Source organism: Scyliorhinus torazame, chromosome 28, assembly GCF_047496885.1.
Source record: "Scyliorhinus torazame isolate Kashiwa2021f chromosome 28, sScyTor2.1, whole genome shotgun sequence".
In the NCBI taxonomy this organism is placed as follows: Eukaryota; Metazoa; Chordata; class Chondrichthyes; order Carcharhiniformes; family Scyliorhinidae; genus Scyliorhinus; species Scyliorhinus torazame.
Window position 1 is genome coordinate 10,523,618 of NC_092734.1, and position 19,323 is coordinate 10,542,940.

The 19,323-nt window shown below is 56.3% G+C and overlaps 2 protein-coding genes across 7 annotated transcripts in view; both read right to left on the reverse strand.

Annotated features, from left to right (window-relative positions):
- Positions 1-7,366, reverse strand: part of LOC140403506 (heterogeneous nuclear ribonucleoprotein D-like) — a 35,202-nt gene extending 27,836 nt beyond the window's left edge. For 2 of the 3 annotated variants that reach the window (XM_072491443.1, XM_072491442.1), the window contains exon 1: positions 7,063-7,365. In XM_072491443.1, coding sequence (XP_072347544.1) covers positions 7,063-7,343 — 281 coding nt within the window. In that variant the 5' untranslated portion in view covers positions 7,344-7,365. Of the gene's footprint in view, positions 1-7,062 lie in introns of all 3 variants that reach the window. The other variant, XR_011938342.1, reaches the window with a different exon arrangement.
- Positions 7,367-10,482: 3,116 nt separating this feature from the next.
- The window catches only part of LOC140403507 (protein transport protein Sec24B-like), a 62,651-nt gene continuing 53,810 nt past the window's right edge, over positions 10,483-19,323 (reverse strand). For 3 of the 4 annotated variants that reach the window (XM_072491447.1, XM_072491444.1, XM_072491445.1), the window contains 5 exons: positions 17,503-17,655; positions 17,243-17,347; positions 15,093-15,185; positions 12,529-12,632; positions 10,483-10,750 (listed from right to left, as the gene is read on the reverse strand). In XM_072491447.1, coding sequence (XP_072347548.1) covers positions 10,636-10,750; positions 12,529-12,632; positions 15,093-15,185; positions 17,243-17,347; positions 17,503-17,655 — 570 coding nt within the window. In that variant the 3' untranslated portion in view covers positions 10,483-10,635. The remainder of the gene's footprint in view (positions 10,751-12,528; positions 12,633-15,092; positions 15,186-17,242; positions 17,348-17,502; positions 17,656-19,323) is intronic. The other variant, XM_072491446.1, reaches the window with a different exon arrangement.

Sequence of the window (19,323 nt, forward strand, 5' to 3'; positions counted from 1 at the left end):
TCAGCATTTTTTGTAAACTTTCAATTACATAGTGCTCTTTTTAAAAAGGGCTTACATACATCACGTATACACATCATTTTGGAATAAGGATCCAATCTAATCAATATGGTTCAGGCATGAATATGAGCAGTTCAGGGAGTTTCCAAGCACAACAGAAGGTCTTTCTTTGATCAACAGCCCCGCACAAGTAAAATTGTGCACTCTGGCTCATAGAAGTTACTGTGCCCTAGACATCACACCTACACCCAACGTCTGGGGAGTGGATTAGTCAGCAAAACCAGCAAGTTCGCACAACAGAACTTCAGCAAACTGGAACAGCTGATATCGTGAACTTGCTGCAATGAGGTGAACGTCAAGTTTTTCAAAACTACTCTTATGCGCAATGAACACAATGCACTGCAGCCAGCACTGTGGTACACAAAACGTAAGCCAAACTTTGAAAAATAGGTCGCGGCAAGATGATAACGATTGTGACAAATGGCAACCACTCAAACTTTCAGGAATCACATTGGTTTTTAACGTAGCTTAAACCCAACATGTTTCTTCAGTAGATATGGAAACTATTTAAATGTTTCATTGTTTAACAGAGCTCTTGAAAAGCTTTAAGCAGTTTTGCTCAGGTCCCAGCAGCAGATTAATCATCACACTGCTTGCCTCTCAGACCAGCTCTGTCTGTACTTCCTCATACAGCATCAGATCAGCCCCTACATTCACAGTGCAACCCTGAGAAAATATGCATTAAAAAAAAACACCATCTCCCCTTAGCAGAGACGACTTAGCAAACTTCAACTGTGCAGAGATTGCACACACTGGGATTGTGCTCTTTAGAGGAGAGGGACATTTTTAGAAGTGTTTTTTGATATGGAACAATGATTTTCACAGGTGAAAGAAAGATACAGATTTACGGTGATTTGGCAAAAGAAGCTGAGGTAAGCTGAGAGTTTGTAGCAGAAAGCTCTGATGGTCTGGAATGCACTGCCAAAATGGGTAAGAGAAGCAGTTTCAATACTAATTTCCAAAAGGGGACTGGATAAATACTTAAAATGAAAAATTTGCAGAACTCTGGGGACAAGCAGCCGAACAGAATTAGTTGAGTGGCTTTTTCAGAGAGCCAGCACAGATTCTATTTAAAAAACTCACATTAATCAAATATAGAAAGCTGTGGCAGATGCACATGTACCCACCAGTATTCGAAAAGATAAATGTTTTTAGATCTGACAATATGGTCCTTTTTTTGTTTTCACTGCAGATTTCCACTATTTATCTATACTTTGCCACAAGGATACAGGACAATGTAAGAGCCAGCGGCATAAAGGAAACAGAAAATGCTGGAAAAACTCAGCAGGGCCTGTGGAGAACAACCGAATTAGCATTTAGAGTCCGGGTGACTCTTCTCCAGAACTTCATGCGCTGACTTTGCAGGACTCAAGCACAAATATCCAGGCTGACTGACACTCCAGTGCTGTTTTGAGGGAGTGCTGCACAGGTCGAGGCATCACCTTGCAGAAGAGACACTAAGTTAGATATTTGAGGTAGAGCAGAGGAGCTCTCCCTGGCACCTTGGCTGACAATTTCCCCTTGTGGGAGAGTGGAGGACCAGACAGAATCACAGAGTAAAGGGTCATCCATTTAAGACTAAGATGAGGTGGCCTTTCTTCTCTGAGGGTGGTGAATCTGTGGAATTCCTTACCCCAGAGGACTGTAGGGGCTGGGTTGTTGAATATGTTCATGGCTGAGACAGACAGCTTTTTAATGAGTTAAGTCCAAAGATATGAATGTTAAGTGGGGTTACGGGGTTGGGGGGGGGGTAGACATGGTCAATGTCAGGTGCTCTTTCAAAGGGTCAGTGCAGACTCCATGGGTCAAAAGGCCATCTTCTGCAGGGATTCTACGGAATAAAGGGTTATGGAAATCAGTCAAGATCTCACTGAAGGTGGAGCAGCCTCGATGGGCCAAACCTTCACTCCTACGTCTTATGGACGATCATCAGGGGTGGCACCGTGGCGAGCAATGCTGCCTCACAGCTCCAGGGACCCGGGTTCAATTCCGGCCTCGGGTGACTGTCTGTGTGGAGTTTGCACGTTCTCCCCGTGTACGCGTGGGTTTCCTCCGGGTGCTCCAGTTTCCTCCTACAGTCCAAAGACGTGCAGGTTAGGTGGATTGACCATGCTAAATTGCCCCTTTAAGTGTCCAACGGGTTGGGTGGGGACTCGCGGGGATAGGGCGGGGGGGCTGGCGGGGATAGGGCGGGGGGGCTGGCGGGGATAGGGCGGGGGGGCTGGCGGGGATAGGGCGGGGGGGCTGGCGGGGATAGGGCGGGGGGGCTGGCGGGGATAGGGCGGGGGGGCTGGCGGGGATAGGGCGGGGGGGCTGGCGGGGATAGGGCGGGGGGGCTGGCGGAGATAGGGCGGGGGGGCTGGCGGGGATAGGGCGGGGGGGCTGGCGGGGATAGGGCGGGGGGGCTGGCGGGGATAGGGCGGGGGGGCTGGCGGGGATAGGGCGGGGGGGCTGGCGGGGATAGGGCGGGGGGGCTGGCGGGGATAGGGCGGGGGGGCTGGCGGGGATAGGGCGGGGGGGCTGGCGGGGATAGGGCGGGGGGGCTGGCGGGGATAGGGCGGGGGGGCTGGCGGGGATAGGGCGGGGGGGCTGGCGGGGATAGGGCGGGGGGGCTGGCGGGGATAGGGCGGGGGGGCTGGCGGGGATAGGGCGGGGGGCTGGCGGGGATAGGGCGGGGATAGGGCGGGGGGGCTGGCGGGGATAGGGCGGGGGGGCTGGCGGGGATAGGGCGGGGGGGCTGGCGGGGATAGGGCGGGGGGGCTGGCGGGGATAGGGCGGGGGGGCTGGCGGGGATAGGGCCGGGGGGGCTGGCGGGGATAGGGCCGGGGGGGCTGGCGGGGATAGGGCCGGGGGGGCTGGCGGGGATAGGGCCGGGGGGGCTGGCGGGGATAGGGCCGGGGGGGCTGGCGGGGAACGGGGGGCTGGCGGGGAACGGGGGGCTGGCGGGGAACGGGGGGCTGGCGGGGAACGGGGGGCTGGCGGGGAACGGGGGGCTGGCGGGGAACGGGGGGGCTGGCGTGGGGTGGGGGGGCTGGCGTGGGGTGGGGGGGCTGGCGTGGGGTGGGGGGGCTGGCGTGGGGTGGGGGGGCTGGCGTGGGGTGGGGGGGCTGGCGTGGGGTAGGGGGGCTGGCGTGGGGTGGGGGGGCTGGCGTGGGGTGGGGGGGCTGGCGTGGGGTGGGGGGGCTGGCGTGGGGTGGGGGGGCTGGCGTGGGGTGGGGGGGCTGGCGTGGGGTGGGGGGGCTGGCGTGGGGTGGGGGGGCTGGCGTGGGGTGGGGGGGCTGGCGTGGGGTGGGGGGGCTGGCGTGGGGTGGGGGGGCTGGCGTGGGGTGGGGGCTGGCGTGGGGTGGGGGCTGGCGTGGGGGCTGGCGTGGGGTGGGGGCTGGCGTGGGGTGGGGGCTGGCGTGGGGTGGGGGCTGGCGTGGGGTGGGGGCTGGCGTGGGGTGGGGGGGCTGGCGTGGGGTGGGGGGGGCTGGCGTGGGGTGGGAGGGGCTGGCGTGGGGTGGGGGGGGCTGGCGTGGGGTGGGGGGGCTGGCGTGGGGGGGCTGGCGGGGAGATGGGGTGGGTGCTGGCGGGGGTGGGGGGTGCTGGCGGGGATGGGGTGGGGGCTGGCGGGGATGGGGTGGGGGCTGGCGGGGATGGGGTGGGGGCTGGCGGGGATGGGGTGGGGGCTGGCGGGGATGGGGTGGGGGCTGGCGGGGATGGGGTGGGGGCTGGCGGGGATGGGGTGGGGGCTGGCGGGGATGGGGTGGGGGCTGGCGGGGATGGGGTGGGGGCTGGCGGGGATGGGGTGGGGGCTGGCGGGGATGGGGTGGGGGCTGGCGGGGATGGGGTGGGGGCTGGCGGGGATGGGGTGGGGGCTGGCGGGGATGGGGTGGGGGCTGGCGGGGATGGGGTGGGGGCTGGCGGGGATGGGGTGGGGGCTGGCGGGGATGGGGTGGGGGCTGGCGGGGATGGGGTGGGGGCTGGCGGGGATGGGGTGGGGGCTGGCGGGGATGGGGTGGGGGCTGGCGGGGATGGGGTGAGGGCTGGCGGGGATGGGGTGGGGGCTGGCGGGGATGGGGTGGGGGCTGGCGGGGATGGGGTGGGGGCTGGCGGGGATGGGGTGGGGGCTGGCGGGGATGGGGTGGGGGCTGGCGGGGATGGGGTGGGGGCTGGCGTGGGGTGGGGGGGCTGGCGGGGATGGGGGGGCTGGCGTGGGGGGGGGCTGGCGTGGGGGGGGGCTGGCGTGGGGGAGGCTGGCGTGGGGGAGGCTGGCGTGGGGGAGGCTGGCGTGGGGAGGCTGGCTGGGATGGGGGGGATGGGGTGGGGGGGTGGGGAGTGGGGGTGGTGGGGACGGGGGGAGTGGGGGTGGGGTGGGTGGGGTGGCAGGGATGGGGTGGTGGCGTGGATGGGGTGGGGGGGGTGGGTGGCGGGGATGGGGGGGGTGGCGGGGATGGGGTGGGTGGCGGGGATGGGGTGGGTGGGTGGCGGGGATGGGGTGGGGGTGTGGGTGGCGGGGATGGGGTGGGTGGCGGGGATGGGGTGGGTGGCGGGGATGGGGTGGGGGGGTGGGTGGCGGGGATGGGGTGGGGGGGGTGGGTGGCGGGGATGGGGTGGGGGGGGTGGGTGGCGGGGATGGGGTGGGGGGGGTGGGTGGCGGGGATGGGGTGGGGGGGGTGGGTGGCGGGGATGGGGTGGGGGGGGTGGGTGGCGGGGAGAGGGTGGGGGGGGCTGGCGGGGAGAGGGTGGGGGGGGGCTGGCGGGCATGGGGTGGGGGGGGCTGGTGGGGATGGGGTGGGGGGGGCTGGCGGGGAGAGGGTGGGGGGGCTGGCGGGGAGAGGGTGGGGGGGCTGGCGGGGAGAGGGTGGGGGGGCTGGCGGGGAGAGGGTGGGGGGGCTGGCGGGGAGAGGGTGGGGGGGCTGGCGGGGAGAGGGTGGGGGGGCTGGCGGGGAGAGGGTGGGGGGGGCTGGCGGGGATAGGGTGGGGGGGGCTGGCGGGGGGAGGGTGGGGGGGGCTGGCGGGGGGAGGGTGGGGGGGGGCTGGCGGGGGGAGGGTGGGGGGGGCTGGTGGGGGGGGTGGTGGGGATGGGGTGGGGGGGGTGGGGTGGGTGGGGTGGGGGGGGTGGGGGGGATGGGGTGGGGGGGGGGTGGCGGGGATGGGGTGGGGGGGGGTGGCGGGGATGGGGTCGGGGGGGGTGGCGGGGATGGGGTCGGGGGGGGTGGCGGGGATGGGGTGGGGGGGGGGGGTGGCGGGGATGGGGTGGGGGGGGGGTGGCGGGGATGGGGTGGGGGGGGTGGCGGGGATGGGGTGGGGGGGGGGGTGGCGGGGATGGGGTGGGGGGGTGGCGGGGATGGGGTGGGGGGGCTGGCGGGGATGGGGTGGGGGGTGGGGGGGCTGGCGGGGATGGGGTGGGGGGGCTGGCGGGGATGGGGTGGGGGGGCTGGCGGGGATGGGGTGGGGGGGGGCTGGCGGGGATGGGGTGGGGGGGGCTGGCGGGGATGGGGTGGCGGGGATGGGGTGGGGGGGTGGCGGGGATGGGGTGGGGGGGGCTGGCGGGGATGGGGTGGGGTGGTGGCGGGGATGGGGTGGGGGGGTGGCGGGGATGGGGTGGGGGGGTGGCGGGGATGGGGTGGGGGGGTGGCGGGGATGGGGTGGGGGGGGCTGGCGGGGATGGGGTGGGGGGGGCTGGCGGGGATGGGGTGGGGGCGGGGAAGGGATGGGGTGGGGGGGGCTGGCGGGGATGGGGTGGGGGGGGCTGGCGGGGATGGGGTGGGGGGGGCTGGCGGGGATGGGGTGGGGGGGGCTGGCGGGGATGGGGTGGGGGGGGCTGGCGGGGATGGGGTGGGGGGGGGCTGGCGGGGATGGGGTGGGGGGGGGCTGGCGGGGATGGGGTGGGGGGGGGCTGGCGGGGATGGGGTGGGGGGATGGGGTGGGCTGGCGGGGATGGGGTGGGGGGGCTGGCGGGGATGGGGTGGGGGGGGCTGGCGGGGATGGGGTGGGGGGGGCTGGCGGGGATGGGGTGGGGGGGCTGGCGGGGATGGGGTGGGGGGGCTGGCGGGGATGGGGTGGGGGGGGGCTGGCGGGGATGGGGTGGGGGGGCTGGCGGGGATGGGGTGGGGGGGCTGGCGGGGATGGGGTGGGGGGGGCTGGCGGGGATGGGGTGGGGGGGGCTGGCGGGGATGGGGTGGGGGGGTGTGGCGGGGATGGGGTGGGGGGGGGTGGCGGGGATGGGGTGGGGGGGTGTGGCGGGGATGGGGTGGGGGGGTGTGGCGGGGATGGGGTGGGGGGGGTGGCGGGGATGGGGTGGGGGGGGTGGCGGGGATGGGGTGGGGGGGGTGGCGGGGATGGGGTGGGGGGGGTGGCGGGGATGGGGTGGGGGGGGTGGCGGGGATGGGGTGGGGGGGGTGGCGGGGGTGGGGTGGGGGGGGTGGCGGGGATGGGGTGGGGGGGGGTGGCGGGGATGGGGTGGGGGGGGGTGGCGGGGATGGGGTGGGGGGGGTGGCGGGGATGGGGTGGGGGGGGGGTGGCGGGGATGGGGTGGGGGGGGTGGCGGGGATGGGGTGGGGGGGGGTGGCGGGGATGGGGTGGGGGGGTGGGGGGGGTGGCGGGGATGGGGTGGGGGGGTGGGGGGGGTGGCGGGGATGGGGTGGGGGGGTGGGGGGGGTGGCGGGGATGGGGTGGGGGGTGGGGGGGCTGGGGTGGGGGGCTGGCGGGGATGGGGTGGGGGGGGTGGCGGGGATGGGGTGGGGGGGTGGGGGGGCTGGCGGGGATGGGGTGGGGGGGCTGGCGGGGATGGGGTGGGGGGCTGGCGGGGATGGGGTGGGGGGCTGGCGGGGATGGGGTGGGGGGCTGGCGGGGATGGGGGGGGGGGGCTGGCGGGGATGGGGGGGGGGGGGGGGGGGGAGGCCCTGCATCAATCCAGGCCTCAGTCTGTGCGCATGTGCTGGAGAGCACGGGGCGGCCTGGATGGGCTCAGCCCGGCCTGAGAACTCAATGTGAAGCCGCGGCCTCCCCTCCCTCACTCACCCCTCATCCTCCTCATTCTTGCTGGCGTTAATCTTCGAGCCTTCCACATCCTTGAGCGTAGCCGCCGCTCCCCCGGGCCCTGCCGCGGCCGCCGGCTGCTCCCGGCTGCCGTCACCCACCCGGCCCGGGGCCTCGCCCGCCGCCCCCGGTTTGGACTCGGGACCTCCTCCTCCCCCGCCGCCGAACGAGGACTCGCCGCCGCCGAAGCTGTAGAACGCGCCGTCGAAGCCGTCGGCGACCGCGCCACTGCCGTTTTCCGCGAATTGAGCCCCGTCCGCCATCTTGAGCAGCCCTGGGAGAACAAAACCCGCGAGCGGGGCCGGAAGGGGCGGGGGTTCGCCGGGTCCACCCACTGATTGACACGCCCGTCCCACCAATCCCGCCCCTCACCCGCTAGTTGATGGGCCCGCGTGACCAATCGCAGCCCCGCGCTCGCTGATTGACAGGGGGCACCGACTAATCCTGCCGCTCACAAGTTGATTGACAGGCCTCGTACCACCAATCCTGCCCGTCCTCCCGCTGATTGACAGACCGCTCTGACCAATCCGACCCCCCTCTCGCAGATTGACAGGGGGCACCGACCAATCCGTAACCGGGCCCCTGCTGCCTCCACCGCCAATCCGCACCGAGCAGGCAGGGGAGACGGGACCGCGCGGGCGGGCCAATCGCCGCCCACGGAGTGAGGGGGCAAGGTTAGGGAGCCGTGATTGACATCGCCTTCCACCAATCACAGGAGCTATGGGGGAGAACAATGGGACACTTGATCCAATTGGATCAGTCTGCCGCAGCTGACGTTCCAATCAGCGTGAGGCTGAGGGGGAGCCGACCAGACGTCGCCACATCTTCAGTGAATGATTCAAAGCAGCAGGAGCATGCACAGGCGGAGTCTGGGTAGCACAGTGGTGAGCACTGTGGCTTCACAACGCCAGGGTCCCAGGTTCGATTCCCCGCTGGGTCACAGTCTGTGCAGAGTCTGCATGTTCTCCCTGTGTCTGCATGGGTTTACTCCGGGTGTTCCGGTTTCCTCCCACAGTCCAAAGACGTGCAGGTTAGGTGGATTGGCCATGATAAATTGCCCTTAGTGTCCGAAAAGGTTAGGAGGTTATTGGGTTAGGGGGCTAGAGTGGAAGTGAGGGCTTAAGTGAGTCAGTGCATTTGATGGGTTGAATGGCCTCCTTCTGCACTGTTTGTTCTATGATGTGGTGATGCCGGCGTTGGCGCACAGCTCCTTCCTCAGTGATTTGAAACAAATCTGTTGGACTTTAACCTGGTGTTGTAAGACTTCTTACAATGTGACATGTTCTTAAAATGTGACATTCAGATTAGGGTTATTTCAGTATTTCAGCCACTTGATCAGAGCTGAAAAGCAAGAGATCTCCTCCAGTGGGCAAAGTGAAAGCAGGAGAAGGAGGGTCGAACTAGGGGTCGTTGGATGTGTGAGGATGGAGCAGGACAGACCAGGTCGGTCACGGGTTCGATTCTGGCCTTGCGTAACTGTCTGGAGTTTGCACATTCTCCCCCGTGTCTACATGAGTTTGCTCCAGCTTCCTCTAATAGTCCGAAAAATGCGCAGGCACTACAACAGGCCATTCTGACTTTCTGCAAACAGAATCTGCTTCACATCAAATAACAAACAAGAGTCTATTTTACCGAAAACAGCAAGGGGAATTTAAACTGATTCTCCATGTATTAAAGCAAATAGAATGTATTGTGACGAAGGGAGGATTTTAGAAATATTGGTTTCTACATGTTGGGGCAATTTAAGGGTTAAAAGGTGTGTTCACTGCAGTGGTCATGTTGTTTTAAAAAGGATTTTGCTTTGTAAAGGCCTGGGAGCAAACCACAGTCTGACCTAATGCACTGTGATTTGACTGGGGAAAGTCCCTCGGGATTTACGGTATTTTCAGTCTGCAGAGTTCATTTGTTTTGCAGCTTGGAGAGATGATGTCATTGCTGGGGGGGGGGGGGGGCAAGGAATGCAGAGAGTAAAGTTCTGGAGAGAGAAGAGGTGAAGTCTGATCTGTCTGGCATTGAGCCCACAACTGAAGAAGCTGAAACACACCGGGTGAACCAGCCTTTTGAAGATATTCAGCCAGAGTCTGAAGGGATTCTAACATGAGCCAAATCTGTTTTATAAAGCAAGTATTACTATATGCCATGATGATTTTAAAATAGATTGAGAGCTGTATGTTTCTTTTGTTTTTCAATGGGAAATTGAGTAGTAGTGTTTAAGGGGTAATTGTAAGCTATTCTTTGCAGGTGTGAAGTTAAAGAGTTTAATATTGTATTCATAATAAAGTTTGTTTTTTAAAAGATGCCAATTCTCTATTTCTTCGTGCAATCAATCCTGGAGTGAATCATTCTTTCCGCACAGTCTTAAAATATTGGGGTTTTGGTCTAGTTTCCTAGCCACTGTTAGGGTCTGATCTGGGATCATAATACTATTTAAATGGAAATTAGGACCAAAACTATAGCAGAGATTAAAGCAAGATTTTTTTTCAGGAAAATGCAGTGAGTGGAGGATAGCTACATGCTATGATACATCTACAAGAGGTGTGGTTTATGTTTTAGTTTACAGCAATGTAGAGGATGTGATGTGGCACACCATGTGACTTCCACGTGCTGGCATTCTGAAGGACTGCCAAGTAATGACCTCTCTGTACAAGGCTGCATCATCCTTGAATAAAAAATCCATGTTATTGTGTCCCTCACCCAATCTCGAGTGATCAGCAACTTTTCGTGAGTAGTATGGGCTATCACAGAGCTTTAACGGAACCAAACACGATGGATCACAATATTTGCATTAACAGCACCAGGGACCAGGTTTGTTTCCCGCTTGGGTGACTGTCTGTGCGGAGTCTGCACGCTCTCCCCGTGTCTGCGTGGGTTTCCTCTGGGTGCTCCGGTTTCCTGCCACAAGTTCCGAAAGATCTGCTTGTTAGGTGAATTGGACATTCTGAATTCTCCCTCAGTGTACCCGAACAGGCGCCGGAATGTGGCATCTTGGGGAATTTCACAGTAACTTCATTGCAGTGTTAATGTAAGCCTACTTGTGACAATAATAAAGATTTGAAAAATCAGTCCCAGTCACTTACAGCAGTGCAGTTTCGGGGATGATTGACGAGCTAATTACCCAATCATCTCCATTCTGGCCAGGATCTGCGATGTCACCATATTTAGCCACAAATGGTTTGTGTAACAGTTTTCAACAAAGTCCAATTTTCAAACAATGTGCTTGAACATCGTGAACCCCGCACGCTCTCTGTCAACTGGGGTTTGGTGGGGATGGAGGTTTCGCACTTTACCTGATTACTGTTCTCCCCACCTCTTTGCTCGATCCCATTAATTGGGTTCACTGGCTTTCAAAGAGTTAACTTGTCTTTTCTATGAACAGAAAATAAGGGTCTTCGTGAGCGTGCATTTCCAGCATTTCACATTTTATTTCAGAACTTTCCTGGTTAGAATAATATTGCATTTCCAGCACTGTTGGTGAAGGAAGAAATTATATCTTGAGAGCCCATGCTGCGTGAGGGAGCCTGTCCTTGGTGGATCATCGTCTGTGGGGAAAGCACATCACTTACACACTCGCTCCTTCAGGTGAAGCAGAAATTCATAGTACGACATTGCTGTCTCAGTGCGGTCATCCACCAGGCGCTTGATGAACACGGACCGTGAGGTACTGTCATCCCTAGCAAGAAAGAGATCAACAGACACAATTTCAGGCAGCGAATGCTCCGTAAAATGCCACAAGATATGATTGTTCTTGCAGCACAGAGGTTGTCAAGTTTCATTCAGTAACACCGCTGCACACTGCCTTGGGACGTTTCACTGTGGCGAAGCCACCATGCGTACGGTGGAAGTTGATGTTGTTATTCATTTCACCGTGCTTCTGCTTGCCCTTCGGTGCAACCATCTATTTAACTCCACACCCCTGCTCTTTCCCCCGTCTCTGCAATTTAAATCCTTCCAAGTATTTATCCCAGTCCCATTTGAAAATTACTATTGGATCTGCTTCCACTACCGTTCCACGCAGTGCACTCCAGATCAAGGCTGGCCATTGGCGTTCTCTGCTTCCGCGGCAACGCACCCCCGCCCGTGGGTTTCCCGGCCGCGACGGGTGGCTTCAGTGGGAAATCCCATTGACAAGTGGCGGGAGGAGAGAATCCCGCCCCTAGCGAACGGCGTGCTGCCGAGAAACGCATGGCCGGGGGATCGGGGAATCCAGTCCCGGGGCTCACCGCATTCACAAAATTCCTCTTCATCTCCCCTCTTTTGCCAATATCTTAAATCTGTGCCCTCTAGGTACTGACCCCCCCCCCCCCACTCCCGCTAGTTACTCTATAAAAGAAACCCTCATAATTTTGAACTATTAAGGGTGGCGCAGTGGTTAGCACTGCTGCGTCACGGCGCTGAGGACCTGGATTCGATCCCCGGCTCTGGGTCACTGGCCGTGTGAAGTTTGCACATTCTCCCCGTGTCTGCGTGGGTCTCACCCCCACAACACAAAGATGTGCAGAGTAGGTGGATTGGCCACGCTAAATTGTCCCTTAATTGGGGGGAAAAAAAGAATTGGGTACTTTAAATGAAAAAACATTTTTTTATAAAATATTAAATATTGACGTGACCCACCCTATGGAGAATCATCCCAGTTGCTCCAGTATTTCCACATACATACGCAGATTGAACAGCACAAAAATGGCTATGCAGCCCTGAAATTATCTTTTCAACACACGGCTGTGAGCAAAACCTAAGGAAACATTGGAGTTGGGGCCCAGACTCTCTGCACTGAGATTGTTCGGTGACTGGCGCTGAGTCCAAGGATGGACGAATGGGCAGTCTCATGTGAAAAGAAGTTCCAATGACAATCGGCGAAAAAAGTTCAGGTAACGTTTGGAAGCAGCTCAGGGAAGGTTTACTGGACTAGAGGTCGCTTTGACAGTTGGCTGGACAGCTGGTTCGTGATGCAGAGAGATCCAACAGCACAGGTTCAATCCTCCTACTGCCTGGCTTATTCGTGAAGGCCCCGCCTTCTCAACCTCGCCCCTCACCTGAGGTGTGGTGGCCCTCAGGTTAAATCACCACCAGTCAATACTCCCCCCTCAAAGGGGAAAGTAGCCTATGGTCACTTGGTGGTTTTACTTTATTTTACCAGACAAATACCAGGAATGGACGGGTTGTCTTATGAGGAAAGATTGGCGACGTTACGTTTGTATCCACTTCTAAGAATAAGAGACAATATGGTCAAAGCCTTTAAGATCCTGTGGGTTACTGACGGTGGATGCGGTGAGGATCGTTATGTATTCAAGTAACAGGGCAGCACGTTACAATCGGAGCAGCCGTGATCTTATTGAATGGCGAAGCAGGCTCGAGGGGCCGAGTGGCCCACTCCTGTTCCTAATTCATATAGTCATACATAACATTCTATCAAATAAGATTACATGATCTTCTGTGAACGCTTGTACTCACTTGATGATGAAGCAAGGTGCATGATAAAGTCGCTCCTTCCTTAAGGATCCCAGTAATGCTTGGATGAGCTTAGAAGCTGGGTTCTGCAGAATGGGCAGCAAAGTCTGAAACACACCAGCAGCATTAACGCTTATGTGTGCTCGGGACCTGTCCGTGTACATCATAGGAACAAAAGGCCTGGATTTCCTAGGAATTGATCCTGCTCCTCTGGAGTGTCTTCCCAACTCCAGTCCGAGCAGCTCCGATTAAAGCTACAGCAAGGGAGCACTAACAATTCCACGGAAATCCGGGGCCCAGTCACTCAGCGCACTGACAAAACACAACACAATACCCAGGGAAATTCGGCATGTCCATATTAACTCTTACCAGCTTTTACAGATGCACCATAGAAAGCATCCTATCGGGCTGCATCACAGCCTGGTATGGCAACTGCTCGGTCCAAGACCGCAAGAAACCTCAGAGAGTCGTGAACACACACGAACCTGCCTCCCCCATCCATTGACTCCGTTGCCTGGGGAAAGCGGGCAGCATAATCAAAGACCCCTCCCACCCGGCTTACTCACTCTTCCAACTTCTTCCATCGAGCAGGAGATACAAAAGTCTGAGAACATGCACAAGCAGATTCAAAAACAGCTTCTTCCTCGCTGTTACCAGACTCCTAAATGACCCTCTTATGGACTGATCTCATTAACACTACACTCCTGTATGCTTCACCCGATGCCAGTGCTTACGCAGTTACATTGTGTATCTTGCGTTGCCCTATTATGTATTTTCTTTCATTTCCTTTCATTTTCATGTACTTAATGATCTGTTTGAGCTGCTCACAGAAAAATACTTTTCACTGTACCTCGGTACACGTGACAATAAACAAATCCAGCATCCAGCTGGGAGAGAGAAACGAGCAGATTACCACGTTCCTCAAGCCCCAATTTGGGCTCCAGTTGGAATAATGAGCATCTGACCACATTGGGGCCTGTGTACGGTGGGGTTGATCCCAGGGATGAGGCGATAGAGCGATCGTGAGGGGCTTTAATAAGAAGCCAGAACTGTAGTCACAGCAGCAAAGGGGATGTAACTGGGAAGTGTTCAAATTGTGAAATGGTTTGTGACAGTAAATAGGGAAAGATTATTTCCACGTGTTGGCAGCTGGGGGCATTAATTTAGAATTGAAGCATGATAGGAGGGGGTTTGAACCTCTATTTCCTGCAAGCTGTCATTATGGGATAAATTACCACTAGTGAGTGCTGAAACCACAACATTTAACAGAGAGAAGAAAATTATTAATGGATAGAAATGGCACTTAACTGACGTCTTTACTGAATCTATACTATTCGCCTCAACCACACTATGTGGTAGTGAGTTCCACATCCTCACCAATCTCTGGGTAAAATAAAATAGCTTCATTCCCCACTGGATTTATTAGTGACCATTGGGATCACTCCTACAAGTGATATTATCTTCTGTATGTCTACCTACCAAACCCCATCATTATAAAAAAACATTTTCCCCTCACCCCTCAGCCGCATCTTTTCTTTCTTTTTTTAAATTTTTATAAATTTAGAGTACCTAATTATTTTTTTTTCCAATTAAGGGGCAGTTTAGCGTGGCCAATCCACCTATCCTGCCCATCTTTTGGGTTGTGGGGGTGAAACCCACGCAGGCACGGGGAGAATGTGAAAACTCCACACGGACAGTGACCCAGGGCCGGGATTTGAACCCGGGTCCTCAGCACTGCAGTCCCAGTGCTAACCACTGCGCCACATGCCGCCCTAGCCGCATGTTTTCTGGAGAAAACTTTATTCAGTCTTTCCCAATGGAATCATGGAATCTCTATAGTGCCAGAAGGAAGCCACTCAGCCAATCGGATCTGCACCAATCCTCCAAAAGAGGCCTCCACTCCCCCGCTCCCCTCTCCCTACTCCCGTAACCCAATAGCCTAACCTGCGCATCCCTGGACACGAAGGGGCAATTTATCATGGCCAATCCACCTAATCTTTGGGGCGTGGGAGGAAATCGAAGCACCCGGAGGAAACCCACGCAAACACGGGGAGAACGTGCAAACTCCACACAGACAGTGACCCAAGCCGGGAATCGAACCCGGGTCCTTGACACTGTGAGGCAGCAGTGCTAACCACGGCGCCACCCTAATGGTTAGAATCTATTTTTGGCAGCACGGTGGCGCAGTGGGTTAGCCCTGCAGCCTCACGGCGCTGAGGTCCCAGGTTCGATCCCGGCTCGGGGTCACTGTCCGTGTGGAGTTTGCACATTCTCCCCATGTTTGCGTGGGTTTCGCCCCCACAACCCAAAGATGTGCAGGGTAGGGGGATTGGTCACGCTATATTGCCCCTTAATTGGAAAAAAATTAATTGGGTACTCTAAATTTATTTTTTAAAAGATTCTATTTTTAACGCTAGGAAATTTTCTTTGCATTTTCTCCAAAGCTTCCATATAGTTTCTGTCATAAGGAAACAAGAACTGCGCACAATGCTTCACGTGTGGTAAAGGCTTGCTGAAAGAGCATCTTGGGAGACACCGATGGGGGTACCAGAAGAGTCGGGACTTACCAGAGTACCTGGTAGAGAGGTGTAGCTGGTCACCCCTAACACACCATCCAGGAAACTGGTGCTGCAGTGCCTACCGACCCAGATATACAGGACCTGGAGACAGTAGAACATAGAACAGCATGGATCACCCAATCACTGCATGGTCCCAGCAAAATCAGCAACTGTTATGAGTAAGGAGACAGGAGGTCGGAGCAGGGGTTGATTATTCAGCCCATTGAGCCAGCTCTGTCATTCGATGCAATCAGGTCTGATCTGGGGCTTCAAATTCCACTTTCCTGCTGCTCCCCATATCCCTCATTCCGCCAAGAAGACAAAGCCAAACGTTTGTCTATGTCAAATTTAAATAGATTCAATGGTGCAGCATCCACAACTCTGAAGAGTGGAGAATTCCCGACAGAAGAAATCTCTCCGCATCTCAGTGCAAAATGGTCACCCCTCACCCAACCCCACCCCCTATCAGAACATAAATAACTGCCCTGCTCACCCAAAATGATCCATCCAGCAATAATGTGTGCCTGAGCAACTGAATGCTGCTGGCAGGCTCCAGAATCTCATATTCCTGAAAGCAGTGGGGACAGGGAGGGAGATCTCAGACCACAGGTCCACAGGTCCCTGTGGTGATCCACTGTAATAGGAGATGTAAGGTAGGACCTGCACAACACGTTCGCCGGTAGCTCCTGCCGGCTGGCTCTGCCCAGGGAGAACTGTATAAATATGCATGACCTCCAGTGCCCTGCCATTTCGCCAGCTGCAGCAGGAGGCCACGCATCTGACTGTAATAAAGCCACAGTTGTACCCAACTTTAGTCTTTGTGAAATTGATCGTGCATCAGTCCCACTCTTGGTTCAGTGGGTAGGTGGCATCCAAAGGTTGTGGGTGCAAGTCCCCAATCCACAGGCTCGAGCACATGATTCAAGCTGGCACTCCCGTGCAGTACCGAGGGGAGTACTCTTTCGCACTAGAGCTTAAACTGAGGCCCCATCTGCCCTTTCAGGCGGGGTGTAAAAGATTCCATGTCACTAGTTCGCAGAAGATTTTTATTCAATATTTTGGTGGCGGTAAGGTCGTCGACTATTTTTAAAAACGGAGATAGATAGATTCCTGCTAGGCAACTGGAAATCAAAAAGGGGTAGATGGGAATGTGGAATTCAAAACACAAACAATTCAGCCATGATCTTATCGAATGGAGGAGCTGACTCGAGAGGCCGAATGTCCTACTTCTGATCCTATTTTATATGTTCACATAAGAGCACTGGAGTTATCCCCGGAGTCCTGACCAATATTTATTCCTTAACCAACATCAAAAAATATATCACTTGGTCATTATCATATTGCTGTTTATACTCGGGATTACACCCCATAAGGTATTCCATTGGGTGTACATTTTTCAAATTTTTATGGGCTTTAGGTTGTCCTGAGGTGGTGATATAAACAAAAACCTTTCCGTCTTTTGTTGCTGCTGTTGTATATTAATATTTTCAGTCATTGTATTCCTTTGGGTCGCTGACACTGTATTCGGGATTAAGGGATAAGATCAATGGCAGAGCATGGATATTTGCAACGGGCTCCTCTTACGCTGTTCCAAGTGCAATGGGTCGTCACCAGTGCCTCTCGGACACCCCTCAGATACACGGGAGCCAGGTCGAAGTGGAGGCAGTGAGCCTGTCGGGGAAGTGTGAGTACCAACTGCTGCCAGGACAAGATATATCAGCAGACTCTTGACCCCAACCAAAAGAGCGTGTGACTTTGGTTCCCTTTGTAGCCTCCAACTCCAATGCACCTGGGATTAGTTTTACCTCTTGGAGTCACTGTCACTCTTCTAACAGGCAATTGGGTAAACTTCCGATGGAACTGGTCCCTTCTCAAGTTGCTTGCTAATAATAATAATCTTTATTGCCACAAGTAGGCTTACATGAACATTGCAATGAAGTTACTGTGAAAAGACCCTCGTTGCCACATTCCGGCGCCAGATGGATATTTAGTTGGTTGAATGTTCCACACTTGTCTACATAACAACAGCCACTGCATATCAGAATAATCTGTTATCCTTGAAGTGTTTTAAGCTCTTCCTGGGATGTGACTGGGGGCTATAAAATCGCAGGTTCTCTTGAACTGCTTTTGATAGGTTTCCATTTTGTACAAACACTTACATTGCCACAATCGATTAAGAAGGCTCCTTGCAGAGTAAGATTCTCCGCCATCAGCTGTACCAAGGCTGGTCTCTTCACTGTCTCTTTGCCTCTCTCCAGGGAAATCTGTCAGGGGGTAAAGAAAGAGATTAGCAACACCGCGACAATTTGGTAGCCGATCTCAATACCTCCATTCCTCTCTCTCTCTCTCTCTCCCTCTGACTGAACGGAAACAGAACTCAGGGCGTCAATCGCACCAACATGACACCCAAAGCACTCACGTTGTCAGCAGACTCGCTGTTGAGGTAATCATCAATCTTGTACAGGTCAGGGTAAACCATCCGCAAAACCAGGGTCAGGGGCTGTATCATCAGCTGGGACATTGTGAAAACCCTCTCGTCCAGGCTCATAGCTGCATCGGTCTGAAAGGCAGGCTGTAGGACAGAATGTAACAGGTTCAGACATCCGTATCAGAGGAGAGAGGTCAGGATGTAGTACTTTACACAGCGGCCTGGAAGGTTGGTTGCATAGAAACTGCTTATCGAGCACTAAAAATACCCAAAGCCTCTGAAAGGGCGAGAGTTGACACCACCAAAAAACTGAGACTAATTTTCTTCATCAAGAAATAACGTTGAAGTTTCCTGGTCCAGAGAGTGCACTCAAATTAAAACTAAACTGATTCCTGCAGCTAAAAGAGTCACCAAACATTATTTTTCCAGAACCTGGGTTCACCTATCCCGCCGTGCGAAGTTCCTGTGAAAACAGGTCCAGGAAAAATAATATTTGGTGATTGTTTTAGCTGCAGGAATCAGTTTAGTTTTAATCTGTGAGCCCTCTCTGGAGAAACTATCACAGGAACTTTGCTCGGTGCGATATGTGAAACCATCCAGTCCTAATCCAATACGTTTCTTCGAAATGGGATTCTCCAACTCTCTGGCAGGATGGGAAGGAGGTCACAGATTTACAAGCACTGCCGTGACTTCTTAAAAAATAAATTTAGAGTACTCAATTATTTTGTTTTCCAATTAGGGGGCAATTTAGCATGGCCAATCCACCTAACCTGCACATCTTTGGGTTTGAGGGTGAAATCCACGCAGGCATGGGGAGAATGTGCAAACTCCACCTGGACAGTGACCCAGGGCCGGGATATGAACCCGGGTCCTCAGCGCCGTTGTCCCAGTGCTAACCACTGCGCCTCTTGCCGCCCTTAGCACCGCCTTGACTGAGGTGGTTGAATTATTCACTTGACAGGGGCAAAACAGAGGTCAGTTCAGTCAAAGTCGAATAGTGTCAGGTTGTGATTGGGGCAGAGGGATGCATACAAGGTCATTGCAGACATCTGGTCAATGCCAATCTTCCCATGATGCCTCACCGCTCTTTAGCCTTTGCATTCTTCCTTTGCTTTGTTCATCCCAAAAGCTATCCACTTCCTACAGCTTGCTGGCACTGTTTGTCTCAATCATCTCCCTGGGCAGTGTGTTAAGCAAACTCTCGGGGCGGGATTTCTGGCGCAGCGCGCCCCCGGGATTCTCTGTCCCGCCAGCCGGCCAATGGGGTTTGGGGGCAGCCCCACGCCGTCGGGAAATCCCGGGCTGCTGGCGCAACGGAGCATCCCAACAGCGGAGAATCCAGCCCACTATTTCCTCTGTGAATCAGAAAACTCTAAACCATTGTCTCCCTCTCTCTCTCTCCCTCTCCTGTGTTAGAGTTTGATTATGGGTAAACGAGCCAGTTTGAACTCTTACAACAGAAATGGATTTTGACTTTTTTTCCCTCCTAAAACCAGCAACCGTGCGTTAAGTCGTCAGGGTGGATGCCACAGTTTCAATGGTTGTCGAACGGGGGAATCAAGGTTTGTGGGGGTAAGGTGGGAAAGTGGACTTGGGAGTTGGGGATTATCATATCAGATCAGCCGTGATCTCATTGAATGGCAGAGCAGATCTGATGGGCCGAATGGCCCACTTCTGGTCCTACGGCTTATGATCTTATGGGTTGTCTTCTTGGGACAAATTATTTGATCATTCACTTTTTAACGTCAGACTTGTTTGTTTGTTGTATAAATCACTGAAGCAAGGCTTGATGCAATTCACTGATGGAACAGA